The sequence below is a fragment of the Pristiophorus japonicus genome, chromosome 3 (assembly GCF_044704955.1).
Source record: "Pristiophorus japonicus isolate sPriJap1 chromosome 3, sPriJap1.hap1, whole genome shotgun sequence".
Taxonomy (NCBI): Eukaryota; Metazoa; Chordata; class Chondrichthyes; family Pristiophoridae; genus Pristiophorus; species Pristiophorus japonicus.
The window spans coordinates 214,118,077-214,137,710 of NC_091979.1; the positions used below are offsets into that span (position 1 = coordinate 214,118,077).

The 19,634-nt window shown below is 45.7% G+C and overlaps 1 protein-coding gene across 1 annotated transcript in view; it reads right to left on the bottom strand.

The window, feature by feature from the left end:
* Positions 1–19,634, bottom strand: part of map3k13 (mitogen-activated protein kinase kinase kinase 13) — a 145,182-nt gene that overhangs the window by 12,112 nt on the left and 113,436 nt on the right. The window contains exon 11 of the mRNA XM_070874915.1: positions 10,062–10,132. Coding sequence (XP_070731016.1) covers positions 10,062–10,132 — 71 coding nt within the window. The remainder of the gene's footprint in view (positions 1–10,061; positions 10,133–19,634) is intronic.

The following is a 19,634-nucleotide window of genomic DNA, read 5'->3' on the forward strand; positions in this document are numbered from 1 at the left end:
CGCCCCAAAAAGTGGGCAGGCGGTAATATTTTTTTCTCGACGTTAAGCCCATTGGGAAAATAACGCTCGGTGATAAGACTCCTAAAAAAGCCCGTCAGTTTCCATTTTGTGCTAAAGTGGGCAATATATGGACGTTATATGTCATTTCAGTGGTAAAATGGACGTTAAATGGGAGTTAAGCAAGCAAAAAAAGTGGAGGTTCTAGCCCATAGTCTCTCCCCAAGATAATATTCCAATCCATTAAGGAAATATTACGATTTGTCTTTCTGGCATCCAAAGTGAATGATGTCAGTTTCCCATATTCAACTCCATTTGTTGTAGTATTGCGCACTCATTTAATCTGTCTGCATCCTTTTGTAACTTCTTGCTCCCATCTACACAACTTACTGTTCTTCCTAACGTATTGTCATCTGAAACCTTTGACGTACAACTCTCTATTCCTTCATCCAAGTCACATCCTGCCAATGAATAGTTTATCAGTACTCTCTGTCTCCTACCTCTCAACCAACCAATGTCACAAGGCTACCTCGATTTCCGTGCACTTTTGTGTGGAACCTTAACAAATGCCTTCAAAAAGTCCATATTGCCCTATCCACTATGTTAGTGACCTCCTCAAAACATTCAATTAGTCAGTCATGACCTGCCCTTCACAAATTCATGCTGACTTTGATCAGCTCATATTTTTCCAAGTGTTCAGCCACTCTGTCCCTGATCATGGATCCAGTAACTTCCCCACAACTGATTTTAAACAGATAGATCATAGAATCATAGAATCATAGAAATTTACAGCACAGAAGGAGGCCATTTCGGCCCTTCGTGTCCACGCCAGCTGACCAAGAGCTATCCAGCCTAATCCCATTTACCAGCTCTTGGTCCGTAGCCCTGTAGGTTACGGCACTTCAAGTGCACATCCAAGTATTTTTTTAAATGTGGTGAGGCTTTCTGCCTCTACCAACCTTTCAGGCAGTGAGTTCCAGACCTGCCCCACTCTCTGGGTGAAGAAATTTCCCCTCATATCTCCTCTAAACCTCCCCCCAATTACTTTAAATCTATGCCCCCTGGTTGTTGACCTCCTCTGCCAAGGGAAACAGGTCCTTCCTATATACTCTATCCAAAATTCTCCAGGCCAGGCAACATTGTTGTAAATCTCCTCTGCTCTCTTTCCAGTGCAATCACATCTTTCCTGTAATGCGGTGACCAGAACTGCACACAGTATTCCAGCTGCAGCCTAACCAGTGTTTTATACAGTTCAAGCATAACTTCTTTGCTCTTGTATTCCATGCGTCGACTAATAAAGGCAAGTATTCAAGATGCCTTCTAAACTACTTTATCTACCTGGCCTGCTACCTTCAGGGATCTGTGGATCTGCACTCCAAGGTCCCTTTGTTCCTCTACACTTTTCAGTATCGTACCATTTAATGTGTATTCCCTTACTTTGTTCGACCTCCCCAAATGCATTACGTCACACTTATCCGATTGAATTCTATATACCACTGTTCTGCCTACCTGACCGGTACATTGATATTTTCCTGCCGTCTGCTGCTTTCTTCTTCATTATCAACCACACAGACTATTTTAGTATCATCTGCAAACTTCTTAATCATATCCCCAACATTCAAGTCCAAATCATTGATATATACCACAAAAAGCAAAGGACCCAGCACTGAGCCCTGAGGAACCCCACTGGATACAGCCTTCCAGTCACAAAAGCACCCACCAACCATTACCTTTTGCTTCCTGCCTCTGAGCCAATTTTGGATCCAACTTGCCACTTTGCTCTGGATCCCATGGGCTTTTACTTTCGTGACCAGTCTGCCATGTGGGACCTTATCAAAAACTTTGCTAAATCCATATATACTACATCATAACCACTGCCCTCATCGACTCTCCTGGTTACCATCCCTTAACAAATCCATGCTGGTTGTCCTTGATTAATCCATGTCTTTCCAAATGAAGATTTATCCTGATCCTCAGGATTTTTTCCAATAATTTTCCCACCACTGAGGTTAGGCTGACTGGCCTGTAATTACTCGGTCTATACCTTTCTCCCTTTTTAAACAAAAGTACAAAATTAGCAGTCCTCCACTCCTCTGGCACTACACCTGTAGCCAGAGAGGACTGGAAAATGATGATCAGAGCCTCTGCTATTTCCTCTTTTGTTTCTCTTAACAGCCTGGGATACATTTCATCCAAGCCTGGGGATATATCCACTTTCAATGCTGCCAAGCCCCTTAATACTTCCTCTCTCTCTATGTTTATCTCTTCTAATATTTCACACTCCTCCTCCCTCATTGAAACGTCTGCATTGCTCCTCTCTTTTGTGAAAACAGATGCAAAGTATTCATTAAGAATCCTACCCACATCTTCTGTCTCCACACACAGATTTCCTTTATGGTCTCTAATAGGCACCACTCTTTCTCTAGTTATCCCCTTGCTCTTAATGTAATTATAAAACATCTTTGGGTTTTCCCTGATTTTACTTGCGAACATTCTTTCATGCTCTCTTTGCTTTCCTGATATATATTTAATTGCACCCCTGCACTTCTTATACTCCTCCAGAGTTCTTGTAGTATTAAGTTCTCGGTATCTGTCATAAGCATCCTTTTTTTTCTTTATCTTACCCTTGACATCCAGGGGGCTCTAGATTTGTTAGCCGCACTCTTTTTTTTAAGGGAACATACTTGCTCTGTACCCTCAGGATCCTCTCCTTGAATGCCTCCCACTGCTCTGACACTGATTTACCATCAAGCAGCCATTTCCAATCCACTTTGGCCAAATCGCATCTCAGCTCAGCAAAATTGGCTTTATCCCAATTTAGAACATTTTCCTGGTCCACCTTCATCCTTTTCCATAACTACCCTACATCTTACTGAATTATGATCACAAGCACAAAAATGCTCTCCCACTGATACCCCTTCCACCTGCTCCTCTTCATTCCCCAAAACCAAGTCTAGATCTGCCCCCTCCCTTGTTGGCTTGTTACATACTGGCTAAAGAAGTTCTCCTGAATGCATTTTAGGAATTCCGCACCCTCTGTACTATTCACACTACTTTTTTCCCAGTTAATATTAGGGTAGTTGAAATCCCCCACTATTACAGCTCTATAGTTTTTGAACTTTGCAACAATTTTCCCACGTATGTGTTCTTCTATCTCACCTCTGACTATTTCGGGGACTATAGTACACTCCCAGTAGTGTGATTGCCCTTTTTTGTTTTTCAATTCAACTCATATTGCCTCGTTTGATAACCCCTCTAACATATCAATCCTTCTCAAAGCTGTAATTGTTTCTTTAATTAATACTGCAACCCCCCCACCCTTCTTTTTATACCCCCTCTATATCCAGTCTGAAAACCCTGTAACCAGGAATGTTGAACTGCCATACCTGCCCTTCTTTCAGCCATGTCTCAGTAATAGCTATAATATCATACTCCCAAGTGTTTATCTGTGCTCTCAGCTCATCTGCCTTATTCCCTATAAACCTTGCATTGAAGTATATGCAATTTAGTGGTGCCAAACGCCCTTGTTGTCTATTTTCCAGCCCTTGTTTCTTCTGTCTTCTAAATTCACTTTCTACTTTTCTGCTGCCCAATTCCAGCTTTGCTTCTCTGCCCACTGAATCTATTCTCCGGTTCCTATCCCCCTGCCAAGCTAGTTTAAACGCTCCCCAACAGCACTAGAAAATCCTCCCGTGAAGATACTGGTCCCGGCTCTGTTGAGGTGCAACCCGTCTCGCTTGTACAGGTCCCATCTCCCCCAGACACGGTCCCAATGCCTCAGGAATCTAAAGCCCACCCACCTGCACCATCTCTCCAGCCACTCATTTTAGGGATTATTCTTCTCTCCTTTCTTAAATAATGGAGTGACATTTGCAATTTTATAATCCAGTGACACAATTCCTAAATATCAAGAGTTTTGGAAAGTTATGACTTATAGCATCTGCAATTTCCTCACTATTTCTTTTAATAGGCTGAGGTGGAAATCATCAAGTCCTGGCGATTTGTTTATCTTAAGCCCCTTTATTTTACAGATGTACTAAAAAGATTAGCATTACTAAAAGTTGGTAAGTCACCTGGTCCAGATGGAATGCATCCTAGATTGATGAAAGAAGCAAAGCTAGAAATAGCAGAGGCATCGGTCATAATTTTTCAATCCTCATTGGCTATAGGGGTAGTGCCAGAGGACTGGAGGGTTGCTAATGTTATACTACTATTCAAGAAAAGGAAGAGGGATAAACCTGGAAACTACAGGCCAGTCAACCGAACATCGGTGATGGGGAAGTTATTGGAAACCATTATTGGGGACAAAATAAACTTTCATTTGAAAAAACATGGGCTAATCGAGGAGAAAAGCATAGATTTGTTTAAGACAAATCGTGTCTGACTAACTTGATTAAATTCTTTGATGAGGTAACAGAGAAGGTTGATCAAGGTAGTGCAGTAGATATTGTATATATGGACTTTTGGAAGGCATTCGACAAAGTGTCATACTGAAGGCTCATTAAGAAGTGGCAGTATGGATTCAGAATTGGCTCAGTAACAGGAAGCAAAGGGTGGTGGTGGATGTTTTTCAGACTGGTAGGTGGTTTTGACTCCATTACTCTTTGCAATTTTTATAAACGACCTAGACTCGGGTATAGAGAACAGCATTATAAAGTTTGCCGATGATACAAAACTTGGCAAAATAGTAGATAGTGATGAGGATAGTTATAGGCTTCAGGATGACATAGACAGACTGGTGAAATGGGCAGATGCATGGCAAATGGAGTTCAATGCGGAGAAACATGAAGCGATGCACTATGGGAGGACTAATATGGAAAGGCAGTGTACTATAAATGGCATGATTTTGAAAAGCGTAGATCAGCAGAGAGACCTTGGTGTCCATATTCACAAATCTTTAAAGGTGACAGGGCAAGTTGGCTGCCATGGCTGAGGAAGAGATGGGGTACGTTTTGATGGAGGATGAGGGAAAAGGAGGAATTCTGTCAGAACAAACCTGCCCTGGAAAGGAACAAGGAGCAGCTCCAAAAATACAAAGGGAAAAACCCATACAATGAGAAAGGGTCCTTGGACTGTGGGGCCCAAGGTTGTCCATGAGCGATCGAGGCCCACAGTAAAAAAACATACTGTCACAAAAATGGAATAACTAAGACAAACAGAGAAAATCCAAAAAAAAGAGGGTCGTGTGAAAAATAGGACTGTTCATGTGATAGGGCAGAACCTGAAGGCAAATTAACTGTCCAGAAAGCACAGCAGAAGAAGCCACAATGGAAGGGACATTTAAAACTCGAAGCCCAGGCTTCTGGCCTCTGAAGGGAACATTGTTGGAGAGATTTCAAACACACAAAAAGGTATGGGTAAAATAAACATTTTTGTGGTGAATTATGCATCTTTTTGCCTGTCTATTACATTACAAAGTTTACTTTTAATGCTGCGTCCTCAGGTTATTGACAAAACAAGATGGCGGCACAAGTACTTTCAGCAAATAATTTGAGTGATTTCCTTTGTTCCCGGGAAGAAGTGGCAGCTCCTTGCTGGTTTTATTGGCTGTGGTTTGCTGACTGTTGCTTTCTGATTGATCATAGAAACACAGAAATATAGAAACATAGGAGTAGGCCATTCGGCCCTTTGAGCCTGCACCATCATTCGATAAGATCATGGCTGATCATTCCCTCAGTACTCCTTTCCTGCTTTCTCTCCATACCCCTTGATCCCCTTAGCCGTAAGGGCCATATCTAACTCCCTCTTGAATATATCCAATGAACTGGCATCAACAACTCTCTGCGGCAGGGAATTCCACAGGTTAACAACTCTCTGAATGAAGAAGTTTCTCCTCATCTCAGTCCTAAATGGCCTACCTCTTATCCTAAGACTGTGTCCACTGGTTCTGGACTTCCCCAACATTGGGAACATTCTTTCCGGATCTAAGCTCTCCAGTCCCATCAGAATCTTATATGTTTGTATGAGATCCCCTCTCATCCATCTAAATTCCAGTGTATAAAGGCCCAGTTGATCCAGTCTCTCCTCATATGCCAGTCCTGCCATCCCGGGAATCAGTCTGGTGAACCTTCGCTGCACTTCCTTAATAGCAAGAATGTCCTTCCTCAGATTACGAGACCAAAACTGAACACAATGTTCCAGGTGAGGCTTCACCAAGGCCCTGTACAACTGCAGTAAGACCTCCCTGCTCCTATACTCAAATCCCCTAGCTATGAAGGCCAACATACCATTTGCCTTCTTCACCGCCTGCTGTATCTGCTTGCCAACTTTCAATGATTGATGAAACATGACACCCAGGTCTCGTTGCACCTCGCCTTTTCCTAATCTGCCGCCATTCAGATAATATTCTGCCTTCGTGTTTTTGCCCCCAAAGTGGATAACCTCATATTTATCCACATTATACTGCGTCTGCCATGCATTTGCCCACTCACCTAACCTGCCCAAGTCACCCCGCAGCCTCTTAGCGTCCTCCTCACAGCTCACACCGCCACCCAGTTTAGTGTCATTTGCAAACCTGGAGATATTACACTCAATTCCTTCATCTAAATCATTAATGTAGATTGTAAATAGCTGGGATCCCAGCACTGAGCCCTGCGGCACTCCACTAGTCACTGTCTGCCATTCTGAAAAGGACCAGTTTATCCCGACTCTCTGCTTCCTGTCTGCCAACCAGTTCTCTATCCACATCAGTACATTACCCCCAATATCATGTGCTTTGATTTTGCACACCAATCTCTTGTGTGGGACCTTGTCAAAAGCCTTTTGAAAGTCCAAATACACCACATCCACTGGTTCTCCCTTGTCCACTCTACTAGTTACATCCTCAAAAAATTCCATAAGATTTGTCAAGCATGATTTCCCTTTCATAAATCCATGCTGACTTGGACCGATCCTGTCACTGCTTTCCAAATGCTGTGCTCTTTCATCCTTAATAATTGATTCCAACATTTTCCCCACTACTGATGTCAGGCTAACCGGTCTATAATTACCCGTTTTCTCTCTCCCTCTCTTTTTAAAAAGTGGTGTTTACATTAGCTACCCTCCAGTCCAGAGGAACTGATCCAGAGTCGATAGACTGTAGGAAAATGATCACCAATGCATCCACTATTTCTAGTGCCACTTCCTTAAGTACTCTGGGATGCAGACTATCAGGCCCCACGGATTTATCGGCCTTCAATCTCATCAATTTCGCTAACACAATTTCCCGCCTGATAAGGATATCCTTCAGTTCCTCCTTGTCACTAGACCCTTGGTACCCTAGTACTTCCGGGGGGTTATTTGTGTCTTCCTTCATGAAGACAGAACCAAAGTATTTGTTCAATTGGTCTGCCATTTCTTTGTTCCCCATTATAAATTCACCTGAATCCGACTGCAAGGGACCTACCTACGTTTGTCTTCATCAATCTTTTTCTCTTCACATACCTATAGAAGCTTTTGCAGTCAGTTTTTATGTGTCCGGCAAACTTCCTCTCGTACTCTATTTTCCCCCTCTTAATTAAACCCTTTGTCCTCCTCTGCTGAATTCTAAATTTCTCCCAGTCCTCAAGAGATTGATGTGCAAAATCAAAGCACATGATATTGGGGGTAATGTACTGATGTGGATAGAGAACTGGTTGGCAGACAGGAAGCAGAGAGTCGGGATAAACTGGTCCTTTTCAGAATGGCAGACAGTGACTAGTGGAGTGCCGCAGGGCCCCAGCCATTTACAATCTACATTAATGATTTAGATGAAGGAATTGAGTGTAATATCATCAAGTTTGCAGATGACACTAAGCTGGGTGGCGGTGTGAGCTGTGAGGAGGACGCAAAGAGGCTGCAGGGTGACTTAAACAGGTTAGGTGAGTGGGCAAATGCATGGCAGATGCAATATAATGTGGATAAATGTGAGGTTATCCACTTTGGGGGCAAAAACACGAAGGCAGAATATTATCTGAATGGCGGCAGATTAGGAAAAGGGGAGGTGCAACGAGACCTGGGTGTCATGGTATATCAGTCATTGAAAGTTGCATGCAGGTACAGCAGGCGGTGAAGAAGGCAGATGGTATATTGGCCTTCATAGCTAGGGGTTTCAGCATAAGAACAGGGAGGTCTTACTGCAGTTGTACAGGGCCTTGGTGAGGCCTCACCTGGACTATTTGTTCAGTTTTGGTCTCCTAATCTGAGGAAGGACATTCTTGCTATTGAGTGAGTACAGTGAAGGTTCACCAGACTGATTCCGGGGATGGCAGGACTGACATATGAGGAGAGACTGGATCAACTGGGCGTGTAGTCACTGGAGTTTAGAAGGATGAGAGGGGATCTCATAGAAACATATAAAATTTTGATGGGACTGGAAAGGTTAGATGCAGGAAGAATGTTCCCAATGTTGAGGAAGTCCAGAACCAGAGGACACAGTCTAAAGATAAGGGGTAAGCCATTTCGGACTAAGATGAGGAGAAACCTCTTCGCTCAGAGAGTTGTTAACCTGTGGAATTCCCTACCGCAGAGAGTTGTTGAGGCCAGTTCGTTGGATATAGTCAAGAGCGAGTTAGATATGGCTCTTATGGCTAAAGGGATCAAGGGGTAAGGAGAGAAAGTAGAAAAGGGGTACTGAGGTGAATGATCAGCCATGATCTTATTGAATGGTGGTGCAGGCTCCAAGGGCTGAATGGCCTACTCCTGCATCTATTTTCTATGTTTCTATGTTTCCGATATTTACAAATATCCTGCCCAGAAAATGTCATCAAAAATCTTGCGCCTGAAAAAGCAGGCGTATAGCCTACTTATAAAGGCGCAAGTGTTTAAAAATACATAAAAACATTTAAATTAAATTAAACACATATGAAAACATACTTTATTGTTAAGAACCGTCCCCACTATGCTAAGTTTATTTTAAGGCATCTTTAAAAAAAGTCGGGAAAATATTATATTTTCTAAGAACTTTAATTTAAATGATTCTTAAATATGTTGTGTATTTTTCTATTTTTTATTGATTTTTTGTATGTTTGCAGGTGGGGGGGGGGGGTTCTCATTCATAATAATGGGAACTCCAACTTACGGAGTTCCCATTATTATGAATGAGAAAATACTGTACCTTGATTGACTGCCCAGAGCAATGTGACTGCAGCTCCAGCCCTGCGCACGTCCCAACGTGCACGTGCTCCAACACGTAGGAGTGAAGGCTTCAGGCTCGGAAGTTTGAGCAGGCGCAGCAACAGTAGGTAAGTGCACCTTTTTTCCTTTTTTACCTTTTTTCTTTAGTTTGCCCATGGGAGGACCTCTAGCGGAATTTCAGGCCCTGTAAGTGTGAGATTTTGAGGTGTGATGGACAAACAGCGGCTGAAATATTTGACAACAGAATTTTTTTCCTGGTGATTTTCTCCCCTCTTTTCTTGCTGGAGCACAGTGTCATGGGGGCTAGGGGCCCTCTGGTACATCACCCAAGTGGCCGTGACAGTGAGTGTTGCTAGGATAGTCCAATGTGGGTTGCAACACAGCCCAATCTATCCTCACCCAGCCTCCATCTGGAGTCTCAGCACAGATCAAGGGCTGGGTCCCTTAGAAGCTTTGGGTTAGCGGCACACTGACTGGACTGGCTCGATACTTGAAAAGGAAAATCATTCAGTGCTAGGGGGAAAGAGCGGAGTGAGTGGGACTAATTGGATAGCTCTTTCAAAGAGCCGGCACAGGATTCACTAAATATATTCAAAAAGGAGTTAGATGTAGTCCTTACTACTAGGGGGATCAAGGGGTATGGCGAGAAAGCAGGAATGGGGTACTGAAGTTGCATGTTCAGCCATGAACTCACTGAATGGCGGTGCAGGCTCAAAGGGCCGAATGTCCTACTCCTGCACCTATTTTCTATGTTTCTGTGTTTAAGATTCTGTACTGTAATATTCTATGATTCTATTCTATGACTGACTATACCACAGCTGCACCAGACTTCAACCAGACCTCACATCATGGTCTCACTGCTGAATAGAAGTCATTCACAAGACCTTGTGCTTAAATCTACGCCTCACTCGGAACACTCGGAAGGGGAGGAAAGTTTCATCCACATAGGGTGACTGCATTTGATGTCTTACCTCTGTCTGCGGGGAAACTCCACCTCACTGTCCACTTCTCCCTCCTCTTCCTCGGAGGAGTCGTCTCCATTCTGTGACCAACAGAAAACAATGCCACATTGTGTCCCATACAGCACATACACCGAAGGCACGAGCTTCTTACTTAGGTTACATCAGCTTACTTAGGTTACTCACATTCCTAACCATGCATGGTTTCTTGTCCGGCTTAATACAATACCATGCTTCAGTTGGGGCAGCCTAATTCCAGTACTGAGTGCCCGCTGCTCCAGAGATAAAACAACGCGCACTCAGCACTAAGTTTGAAATCACAATCAGAGATCCCAAGAGTTGGAATTGACACTGTTCTGAAGTTGCAGCAAATTTACAGTGAAATAGGAGCTTCATGCTGTATCTAACCCGTGCTGTATCTATCCTGGGAATGTTTAATGGGACAGTAAAGAGGGTGCTTCACTCAGTTGGGTGGGACTTTTATTTATTCGTTCATGGCATGTGGGCATCGTGGGCAAGGCTAGCATTTATTGCCCATCCCGAATTGTCCTTGAGAAGGTGGTGGTGAGCTGCCCTCTTGAACCGGTGTTCTTTGTAGCGGTTTGGTGCAACTGAGTGACTTATGAGGCCATTTCAGAGGGCAGTTAAGAATCAACCATTCTGTGGGTCTGGAGTCACATGTAGGCCAGACTGGGTAAGGGCGGCAGATTTCCTTTCCTGTGAACTGGATGGGTTTTTACTGCATTCGCATGGTGCCATTCTTATCTATCCAGTTGTAGCCAGCAAATTACCTGCAACGGCTTCTCTTCCCTCTCCCAACTGTTACCTCTGGTGTTCCCCAAGGATCTATCCTAGGCTGCCTCCTATTTCTCATCTACTTGGCGACATCATCCAAAAACAAACCATCAGTTTCTACATGTACGCTGACGATACCCAGCTCTACCTCGCAACCACCTCTCACGACTCCTCCACTGCCTCTAGATTGTTAGACTGCTTGTCTAACATCCAGTATTGAATAAGCAGAAACATCCTCCAACTAAATATTGGGATGACCGAAGCTATTGCCTTTAGTCTCCGCTACAAATGCTGTTCCCTCACCACTGACTCCATCTTTCTCCCTGGTCACTGTCTGAGGCTGAACCAGACCGTTCGCAACCTTTGCATGCTACTTGACCCCGAGATGAGATTCCGACCACATATCCTCTCCAGCACTAAGACCACCTATTTCTATCTCTGTAACATCACTCAACTTGCCTCAGCCCATCTGCTACTGAAAGCCTCACCTATGCCTCTAGACTCCCATCTTCCACCCGACATAAACTTAAGTTCATCCAAAACTCTGTTGCCCATATCCTAACTTGCACAAAGTCCCGTTCATTCATCGCCCCTGAGCTCACTGACCTACATTGGTTCCCAGTCCAGCAACGTCTCACTTTGAAAATTATCATCCTTGTTTTCAAATCCCTCCATGGCCTCGCTCCTCCCTATCTCTGTAACTCCTCCAGCCCCACAACTCTCTGCGATCTCTGCTCTCCTCCAATTCTGGCCTCTTGTTCAAGTCCAATTTTAATCACTCCACCATTGGCGGCCGTGCCTTCAGCTGACTAGGTCCTAAGCTCTTGAATTCCCTCCCTAAACCTTTCCATCTTTCTTTCCTCCGATGAGATGCTTCTTAAAACCTAACTTTTTCACCAAGCTTTTGCTCACCTGTCGAATTACCTCCTTAGGTGGCTTGGTGTCAAATTGTGTTTGATAACATCCTGTGAAGCGCCTTGGGACATTTTGGCTCAGTGGCAGCACTCTTGCCTCTGACTCACAAAGTTCAAGTCCCACTCCAGAGACTTGAGCATAAAAATCTAGGCTGACACTCCAGTGCAGTGCTGAGGGAGTGCTGCACTGTCGGATGAGACGTTAAACCGAGGCCTCATCTGCTCTCTCAGGTGGACATGGCACTATATCGAAGAAGAGCAGGGAAGTTATCCCCGGTGTCCTGGCCAATATTTATTCCTCAAACAACATCACTAAAACAGATTATCTGGTCATAATCACATTGCTGTTTGAGGGAGCTTGCAGTGCGCAAGTTGGCTGCCACGTTTCCCACATTACATCAGTGACCACATTTCAAAAGTACTTCATTGGCTGTAAAGCACTTAGGGATGTCCTTAGGATATGAAAGGCACTTTATAAATGCAAGACTTTGTTTACATAAATGCAAGTTGTTTTTATTGTTGTTGTATCTAACCTGCACTGAATCCCGTGGCTCCCCTTGTTGGAGTGGCGGGGTTCTGTTCAGAGATTCGGACTTCTCTCCTGGGTTGGTGTCCTTGTTGCCCTCACTTCCTATTATGGTAATTACCCTGTTATATATGTAAACTTGTACTTACTCTGTACAGCCACCAGATGGCTCATCCCCTGGAGTCCCAAGGGATCCCATAATCCCTTGGGAGCACAGGTATTTAAGGAGGCCTCACAGGTTGGAGAGGCACTCTGGAGAACTGCAATAAAAGACTAAAGTCACACTTTACTTTGAGCTCATAGTGTTCAGTCTGACTCTTTCTCCACACATAACAACTGCCGACGAGATACAGATAAGCGAACCCAAAGATGCAGAGAACAGTGGGCATCCTGGAGAAATTCTGGGAGGGAGATGATTGGGAAACTTTTGTGGAGCGACTCGACCAATGTGGCCAACGAACTAGATGGGGAAGTGAACGCTGCCAAACGAAGGGCAATCCTCCTCACCGTCTTTGGGGCACCAATGTATGGCCTCGTGAAGAATCTGCTCACTCCAGCGAAACCCACGGAGAAATCGTATCATTATTTGTGCACACTGGTCCGAGAGCATTTGAACCCGAAGGAAAGCGTTCTGATGGCAAAGTACTGGTTCTACACCTACAAAAGGTCTGAAGGCCAGGAAGTGGCGAGTTATGTCGCCGAGCTTAGATACCTTGCAGGACATTGTGAATTTGAAGGACATTTGGAGCACATGCTCAGAGACTATTTCGTACTTAGCATTGGCCACGAAACCATACTTCACAAACATTTGACTGAAGAGACCCAACTTTGAGTAAGGCCATAGCGATAGCCCAGGCATTCATTGCCACCAGTGACAATACTTAGCAAATCTCTCAGCACACAAATGCTGCTACAAGTACTGTGAACAAAGTGATGTTGTTTTCGAACCGCAACGTACAGGGCAGTTCACACATACCTGCAGCTACACGTCCGCAGATGTGTCAGAGTCCACCATCAAGGGAGATGAATGCAAGGCCATTAACTCCTTGTTGGCGCTGCGGGGGTTATCATTGTTTCCATTCATGCCGATTGAAAGGGTATGTTTGCAAGGGCTGTGGGAACAATGGGACACCTCCAACGTATGTGCAAGCAAGTTGCAAAACCTGCTTTACCTGCAAACCACCATATTGCAGAAGAGGACAGATCCACGGAGGATCACGATGAACCAGAGCCTCAGACTGAGGAGACAGAGGTATATGGGGTGCACACATTCACCACGAATTGTCCCCCGATAATGCTGAATGTTGAACTAAATGGACTCCCGGTGTCAATGGAACTGGACACGGGCGCGAGCCAGTCCATCATGGGCAAAAAGACTTTCGAAAGACTGTGGTGCAACAAGGCCTCAAGGCCAGTCTTAACTCCAATTCGTACAAAACTAAGAACTTACATGAAAGAACTGATTCCCATAATTGGCAGTGCTACCGTAAAAGTCTTCTACGATGGAGCAGTGCATAAGCTACCACTCTGGGTGGTACTGGGCGATGGTCCCATGCTGCTCAGCAGGAGCTGGCTGGGAAAGATACGCTGGAACTGGGATGATGTCCGAGCGCTCTCACCCGCTGATGACACTTTGTGTGCCCAGGTCTTAAACAAGTTCGCTTCGCTGTTCGAACCAGACATTGGCAAATTCCAAGGAGCAAAAGTGCAGATCCACCTAATTCTGGGGGCGCGACCCATCCATCCCAAGGCGAGAGCAGTACCGTACATGATGAGAGAAAGGGTAGAGATCGAGCTAGACCGGCTGCAACGAGAGGGCATCGTCTCACCGATCGAGTTCAATGAGTGAACCAGCCCGATCGTTCCTGTCCTCAAGGAAGAAGGCACCGTCAGAATCTGTGGCGATTACAAAGTAACTATCAATCGTTTCTCTTTGCAGGACCAATACCCACTACCAAAGGCTGACGACCTCTTTGCAACGCTGGCGGGAGGAAAGACGTTCACGAAGCTGAATCTGACTTCAGCCTACATGACGCAGGAACTGGAGGAATCATCGAAGGCCTTCACCTGCATCAACACGCACCAAGGTCTTTTTGTTTATAACAGATGCCCATTTGGAATTCAATCAGCGGCGGCGATATTCCAGAGAAACATGGAAAGCTTACTGAAGGCAATCCCGCAGTCCGTGGTCTTCCAGGACGACATCTCGGTCACAGGTCGGAACACAGCTGAGCATCTGCAGAACCTGGAAAAGGTTCTTAGTCGACTTAACCGCGTGGGACTCAGGTTAAAACGCTCAAAGTGCATTTTCTTGGCGCCTGAAGTGGAGTTCTTGGGAAGGAGGATTGCGGCAGATGGCATCAGGCCCACCAACGCAAAGACGGAGGCAATCGAGAACGCACCGAGGCCACAAAATGTGACGGAGCTGCGGTCATTTCTGGAACTCCTGAACTACTGTGGTAACTTCTTACCGGGTCTCAGCATACTGTTAGAACCACTACATGTCTCCTAACCTGAGGAAGGACATTCTTGCTATTGAGGGAGTGCAGCGAAGGTTCACCAGACTGATTCCCGGGATGGCGGGACTGACATATCAAGAAAGACTGGATCAACTGGGCTTGTATTCACTGGAGTTCAGAAGAATGAGAGGGGACCTCATAGAAACGTTTAAAATTCTGACGGGGTTAGACAGGTTAGATGCAGGAAGAATGTTCCCAATGTTGGGGAAGTCCAGAACCAGGGGACACAGTCTGAGGATAAGGGGGAAGCCATTTAGGACCGAGATGAGGAGGAATTTCTTCACCCGGAGAGTGGTGAACCTGTGGAATTCTCTACCACAGAAAGTTGTTGAGGCCAATTCACTAAATATATTCAAAAAGGAGTTAGATGAAGTCCTTACTACTAGGGGAATCAAGGGGTATGGTGAGAAAGCAGGAATGGGGTACTGAAGTTGCATGTTCAGCCATGAACTCATTGAATGGCGGTGCAGGCTAGAAGGGCCGAATGGCCTACTCCTGCACCTATTTTCTATGTTTCTATGTTTCTATGTTTCTATGTCTTACTATGAAAAGGGGACGAATGTGTTTGAGGCAAAAGCCAAGAAAATGCCTTTGTAAAAGCGAGAAAATTGTTATGCTCAAACAAATTGCTTGTATTGTATGATCCGTGTAAGAGTTTGGTACTAGTATGTGATGCGTCGTCATATGGTGTCGGGTGTGTATTGCAACAAGCTAATGATTTCGGGAAACTGCAACCGGTTGCTTATGCATCCAGGAGTCTGTCTAAGGCTGAGAGAGCCTACAGCATGATTGAGAAAGCAGCGTTAGCGTGTGTCTATGGGGTAAAGAAAATGCATCAATACCTGTTTGAGCTAAGATTCGAATTGGAAACTGACCATAAGCTACTCATATCCCTGTTTTCCGAGAGTAAAGGGATAAAAACAAACGCATCGGCCTGCATCCAGAGATGGGCGCTCACGTTGTCCGCATACAACTACGCCATCCGCCACAGGCCAGGAACAGAAAACTGCGCCAATGCTCTCAGTAGGCTGCCATTGTCCACCACGGGGGTGGAAATGGGACAGCCCACAGATTTAGCCATGGTTATGGAAGCATTTGAGAGTGAGCAATCACCCGTCACTGCCCAGCAGATCTAAACCTGGACGAACCAGGATCCCTTATTATCCCTAGTCAAAAGCTGCGTGCTTCACGGAAGCTGATCCAGTGTCCCAGTGGAAATGCAGGAAGAGATAAAGCCGTTCCAGCGGTGCAAAGATGAAATGTCTATAGAGGCAGACTGCCTTCTGTGGGGCATTCGTGTAGTGGTCCCCAAGAAGGGCAGAGACACCTTCATCAATGACCTCCACAGTACCCACCCAGGCATCGTAATGATGAAAGCGATAGCCAGATCCCACGTGTGGTGGCCCGGCATCGATGCGGACTTAGAGTCCTGCATTCACAGATGTAATACATGCTCGTGGTTAAGCAATGTACCCAGGGAGGCGCCGCTAAGTTTATGGTCTTGGCATTCCAAACCATGATCTAGGGTATACGTCGACTATGCAGGCCCGTTCTTGGGTAAAATGTTCCTTGTGGTTGTAGACGCATATTCCAAGTGGATTAATGTGAGATAATGTCGGCTAGCACGTCCGCTGCCACTACTGAAAGTCTGCGGGCCATGTTTGCCACACACAGCCTACCCGATGTTCTGGTGAGCGACAATGGGCCATGTTTTACCAGTGCTGAGTTCAAAGAATTCATGACCCGTAACGAGATCAAACATGTCACATCTGCCCCGTTTAAACCAGCGTCCAATGGTCAGGCAGAGACAGCAGTGCAAACCATCAAGCAAGGCTTGAAGAGGGTAACTGAAGGCTCACTGCAGACTCACCTATCCCGAGTCCTGCTTAGCTACCACACGAGACCCCACTCACTCACTGGGATCCCACCTGCTGAACTGCTCATGAAAAGAGCACTTAAGACAAGGCTCTCGTTAGTTCACTCTGATCTACATAAACAGGTAGAGAGCAGGCGGCTTCAACAAAGTGCATACCATGATAGCGCAAATGTGTCACGCGAAATTGAAATCAATGACCCTGTATTTGTATTGAATTATGGACAAGGTCCCAAGTGGCTTCCCGGCACTGTCGTGGCCAAAGAGGGGAGCAGGGTGTTTCGGGTCAAACTTTCAAATGGATTCATTCACCGGCAACACTTGGACCAAATCAAACTCAGAGTCATGGACTACCCTGAGCAACCCACCTTGTACCCTACCTTTTTTGACCCCCCAACATACACACCAGTGGCAACCGGCACCACGGTTGACCACAAAGCAGAACCCATCATCCACAGCAGCCCAGCAGGACCCAATACACCAGGCAGCCCAGCAAGGCCAGCTGCACAGCAGCCCAGCGAGGGCCCAACAAATGATTCAACACCACCAGCTTTCACACTGAGACGATCAACCAGGACAAGAAGGGCCTCAGATCGACTGACTTTGGGGGGGGGGGGGGGGGGGGAGAGAAGTGTTGTTATATATGTAAACTTGTATTTACTCTGTAAAGCCACCAGAAGGCTCATCCCCTGGAGTCTCAAGGGATCCCATAATCTCTTGGGAGCACAGGTATTTAAGGAGGCCTCACAGGTTGGAGAGGCACTCTGGGGACCTGCAATAAAAGATTTCGGTCACACTTTACTTTGAGCTCACAGTGTTCAGTCTGACTCTTTCTCCATACATAACAGACCCCATTCCCAGGGATTGTTCCGTGTGCCTCTGACCCACTATCTGGGTTGGGCTGTTACATGATTCACACCAACAGCTACGTGGCACATAGTCCTGCCAACCCGTGTCCTTCTCACAGTTAGCAGGTGGCATAGAATCAACAGCTTGAAACATGCTCTGCTGACAACACAGTCCTCCAACTCACCCTGTCAGCAGTCAGTGAGATGAGCAGAGTGTAACGTTACCTCAAATGATATCATACGATGGAATGACAAACCAATCCCAACATGACAAGGGTCAGGAGATTGACGCACTCTCACAGGCTGTCTGAATCTGTGTTAGTGCATGATTCAAAAAAAATGTCAGGAATCTTTCACATGATAAGATGTCATGAAGCGTTTGCATTGGGCCCTTTTCGCATCTCTCCTTTCCAGCTTCCTCTCTCACTCATACCTCTCCTTGACTCTCTCCACTTTATCAATATTATTATGAATACTCCTCTCAGCTCTCTTGTTCCTTCTGAGCTTCAAATACAACATGCTCTTCCAAATTGTTGAAACCAAAGCCCTGTTTTTACAGGGAGGCAGGGAGGGTGTGGGCGAGTGGGGTAGTGTGGGGCAAATCCAGTGAGGCCGGGGATGTGGAGGACCTGCCGAATTTAACGACAGGACCTCATTATCATTTTTTCAACTGGCAGCCGGCCAGATTGATTTTTAATTTTGAACTGCCTCCCTATCCAGTCTGTCATGGTGGTGGTGGAGGAGAGCGGGTGGGGGGTTAATATCGACCCCATAAGACTCACTGACCAGTCTCCTACTCAGTCTTTTCCAGGAATTCAAAACTGTGGAACTCCTCACCCCCCTCAACCCTCCCTCCCTCCTGTAATCTTGGCGTTACACAATCACTTCTCTGTTCAAACTTGGTGCTGCCTGCACTGTGGGCCTTGGCTCTCACTGAATAAAATATCCGGTACATCACCATCCAGTCACACAATTGTGTCCGCTACTGACATGTGCTGGTTTGGAATCAACATTGCTGGCTTGAGAGCTATCAGATACTGAGCACTCAGCGATTTCTGAATGGTTCGCATGACATTAACCCAGGGATTGGGACCTTTGCTTTGCTGAGCAAATCGTACTGACCTTTGTACAAGGAAAATCCAACCAGCTCCCCTGAAGAGTGAGTGAGTAGAGGCACTGCCTGGTGCAGACCAGAAGGTCCACATTCTGTGCTCAATTAGCTAATATTGGCTGTTGCAGTGCTCAGGCCTGTCTGCCTCTCTGTGGCTCTCTCTCTCTCTCTCTGACTGTCTCTACCTGTGTCTTTCTCTCTGACACTCTCTCCCTGTCTCACTCTCTCTCTATCTGGCTCTCTCTATCTCTGTCTCCCTGTATAACTGTCTCTCTCTATCACTATCTCTCTCTGTTAAAGGCCCTAAACAAATACAAGTTGCTGTTGTCTCTCGGGGATGGGGGGCTGCACTGTCTTTCCTCTACGCAGCTGGGTGGAGTTGGCTCCCCCTGCTCAATCCCAAGAGTCCTCTGATGCAGGGTGGCCCTTGCGTTAAAGAATAAATTCAGTTTTGAAGGATGAAGGCTGTGCTGACACTGTCCCCCACCCCCGCCATCGTCACCCCATCATTAATCTTCTGAGTGCCAACCTTCCCCACTGACACACATTACAGCAATTCAGTCCACGACAGATCAGATAGTTTCACCTAAAGGGTAGTAGAAATCTGGAACTGTCTCCCCTAAAGGCTGGGGTTCAATTGGAGCTTTCAACAACAACAACAACTTGTATTTGTATAGCACCTTTAACTTAGTAAAACAAACCAAGGCGCTTCACAGGAGGATTATAAGACAAAAATGTGATATCGAGCCACATAAGAAGAAATTATGGCAGATGATCATAAGCTTGGCCAAAGAGGTAGGTTTTAAAGAACATCTTGAAGGAGGAGAGAGAGGTGGAGAGGTTTAGGCAGTGAATTCCACAGCTTAGGGCCTAGGCAGTTGAAGGCACGGCCACCTATGGTTGAACGATTATAATCAGGGATGCTCAAGAGAGCTTTCAAGACTGAGATTGATAAATTTTATTGGGTTAAGGTGTCAAGGGCTATGGACCATAGGTGGG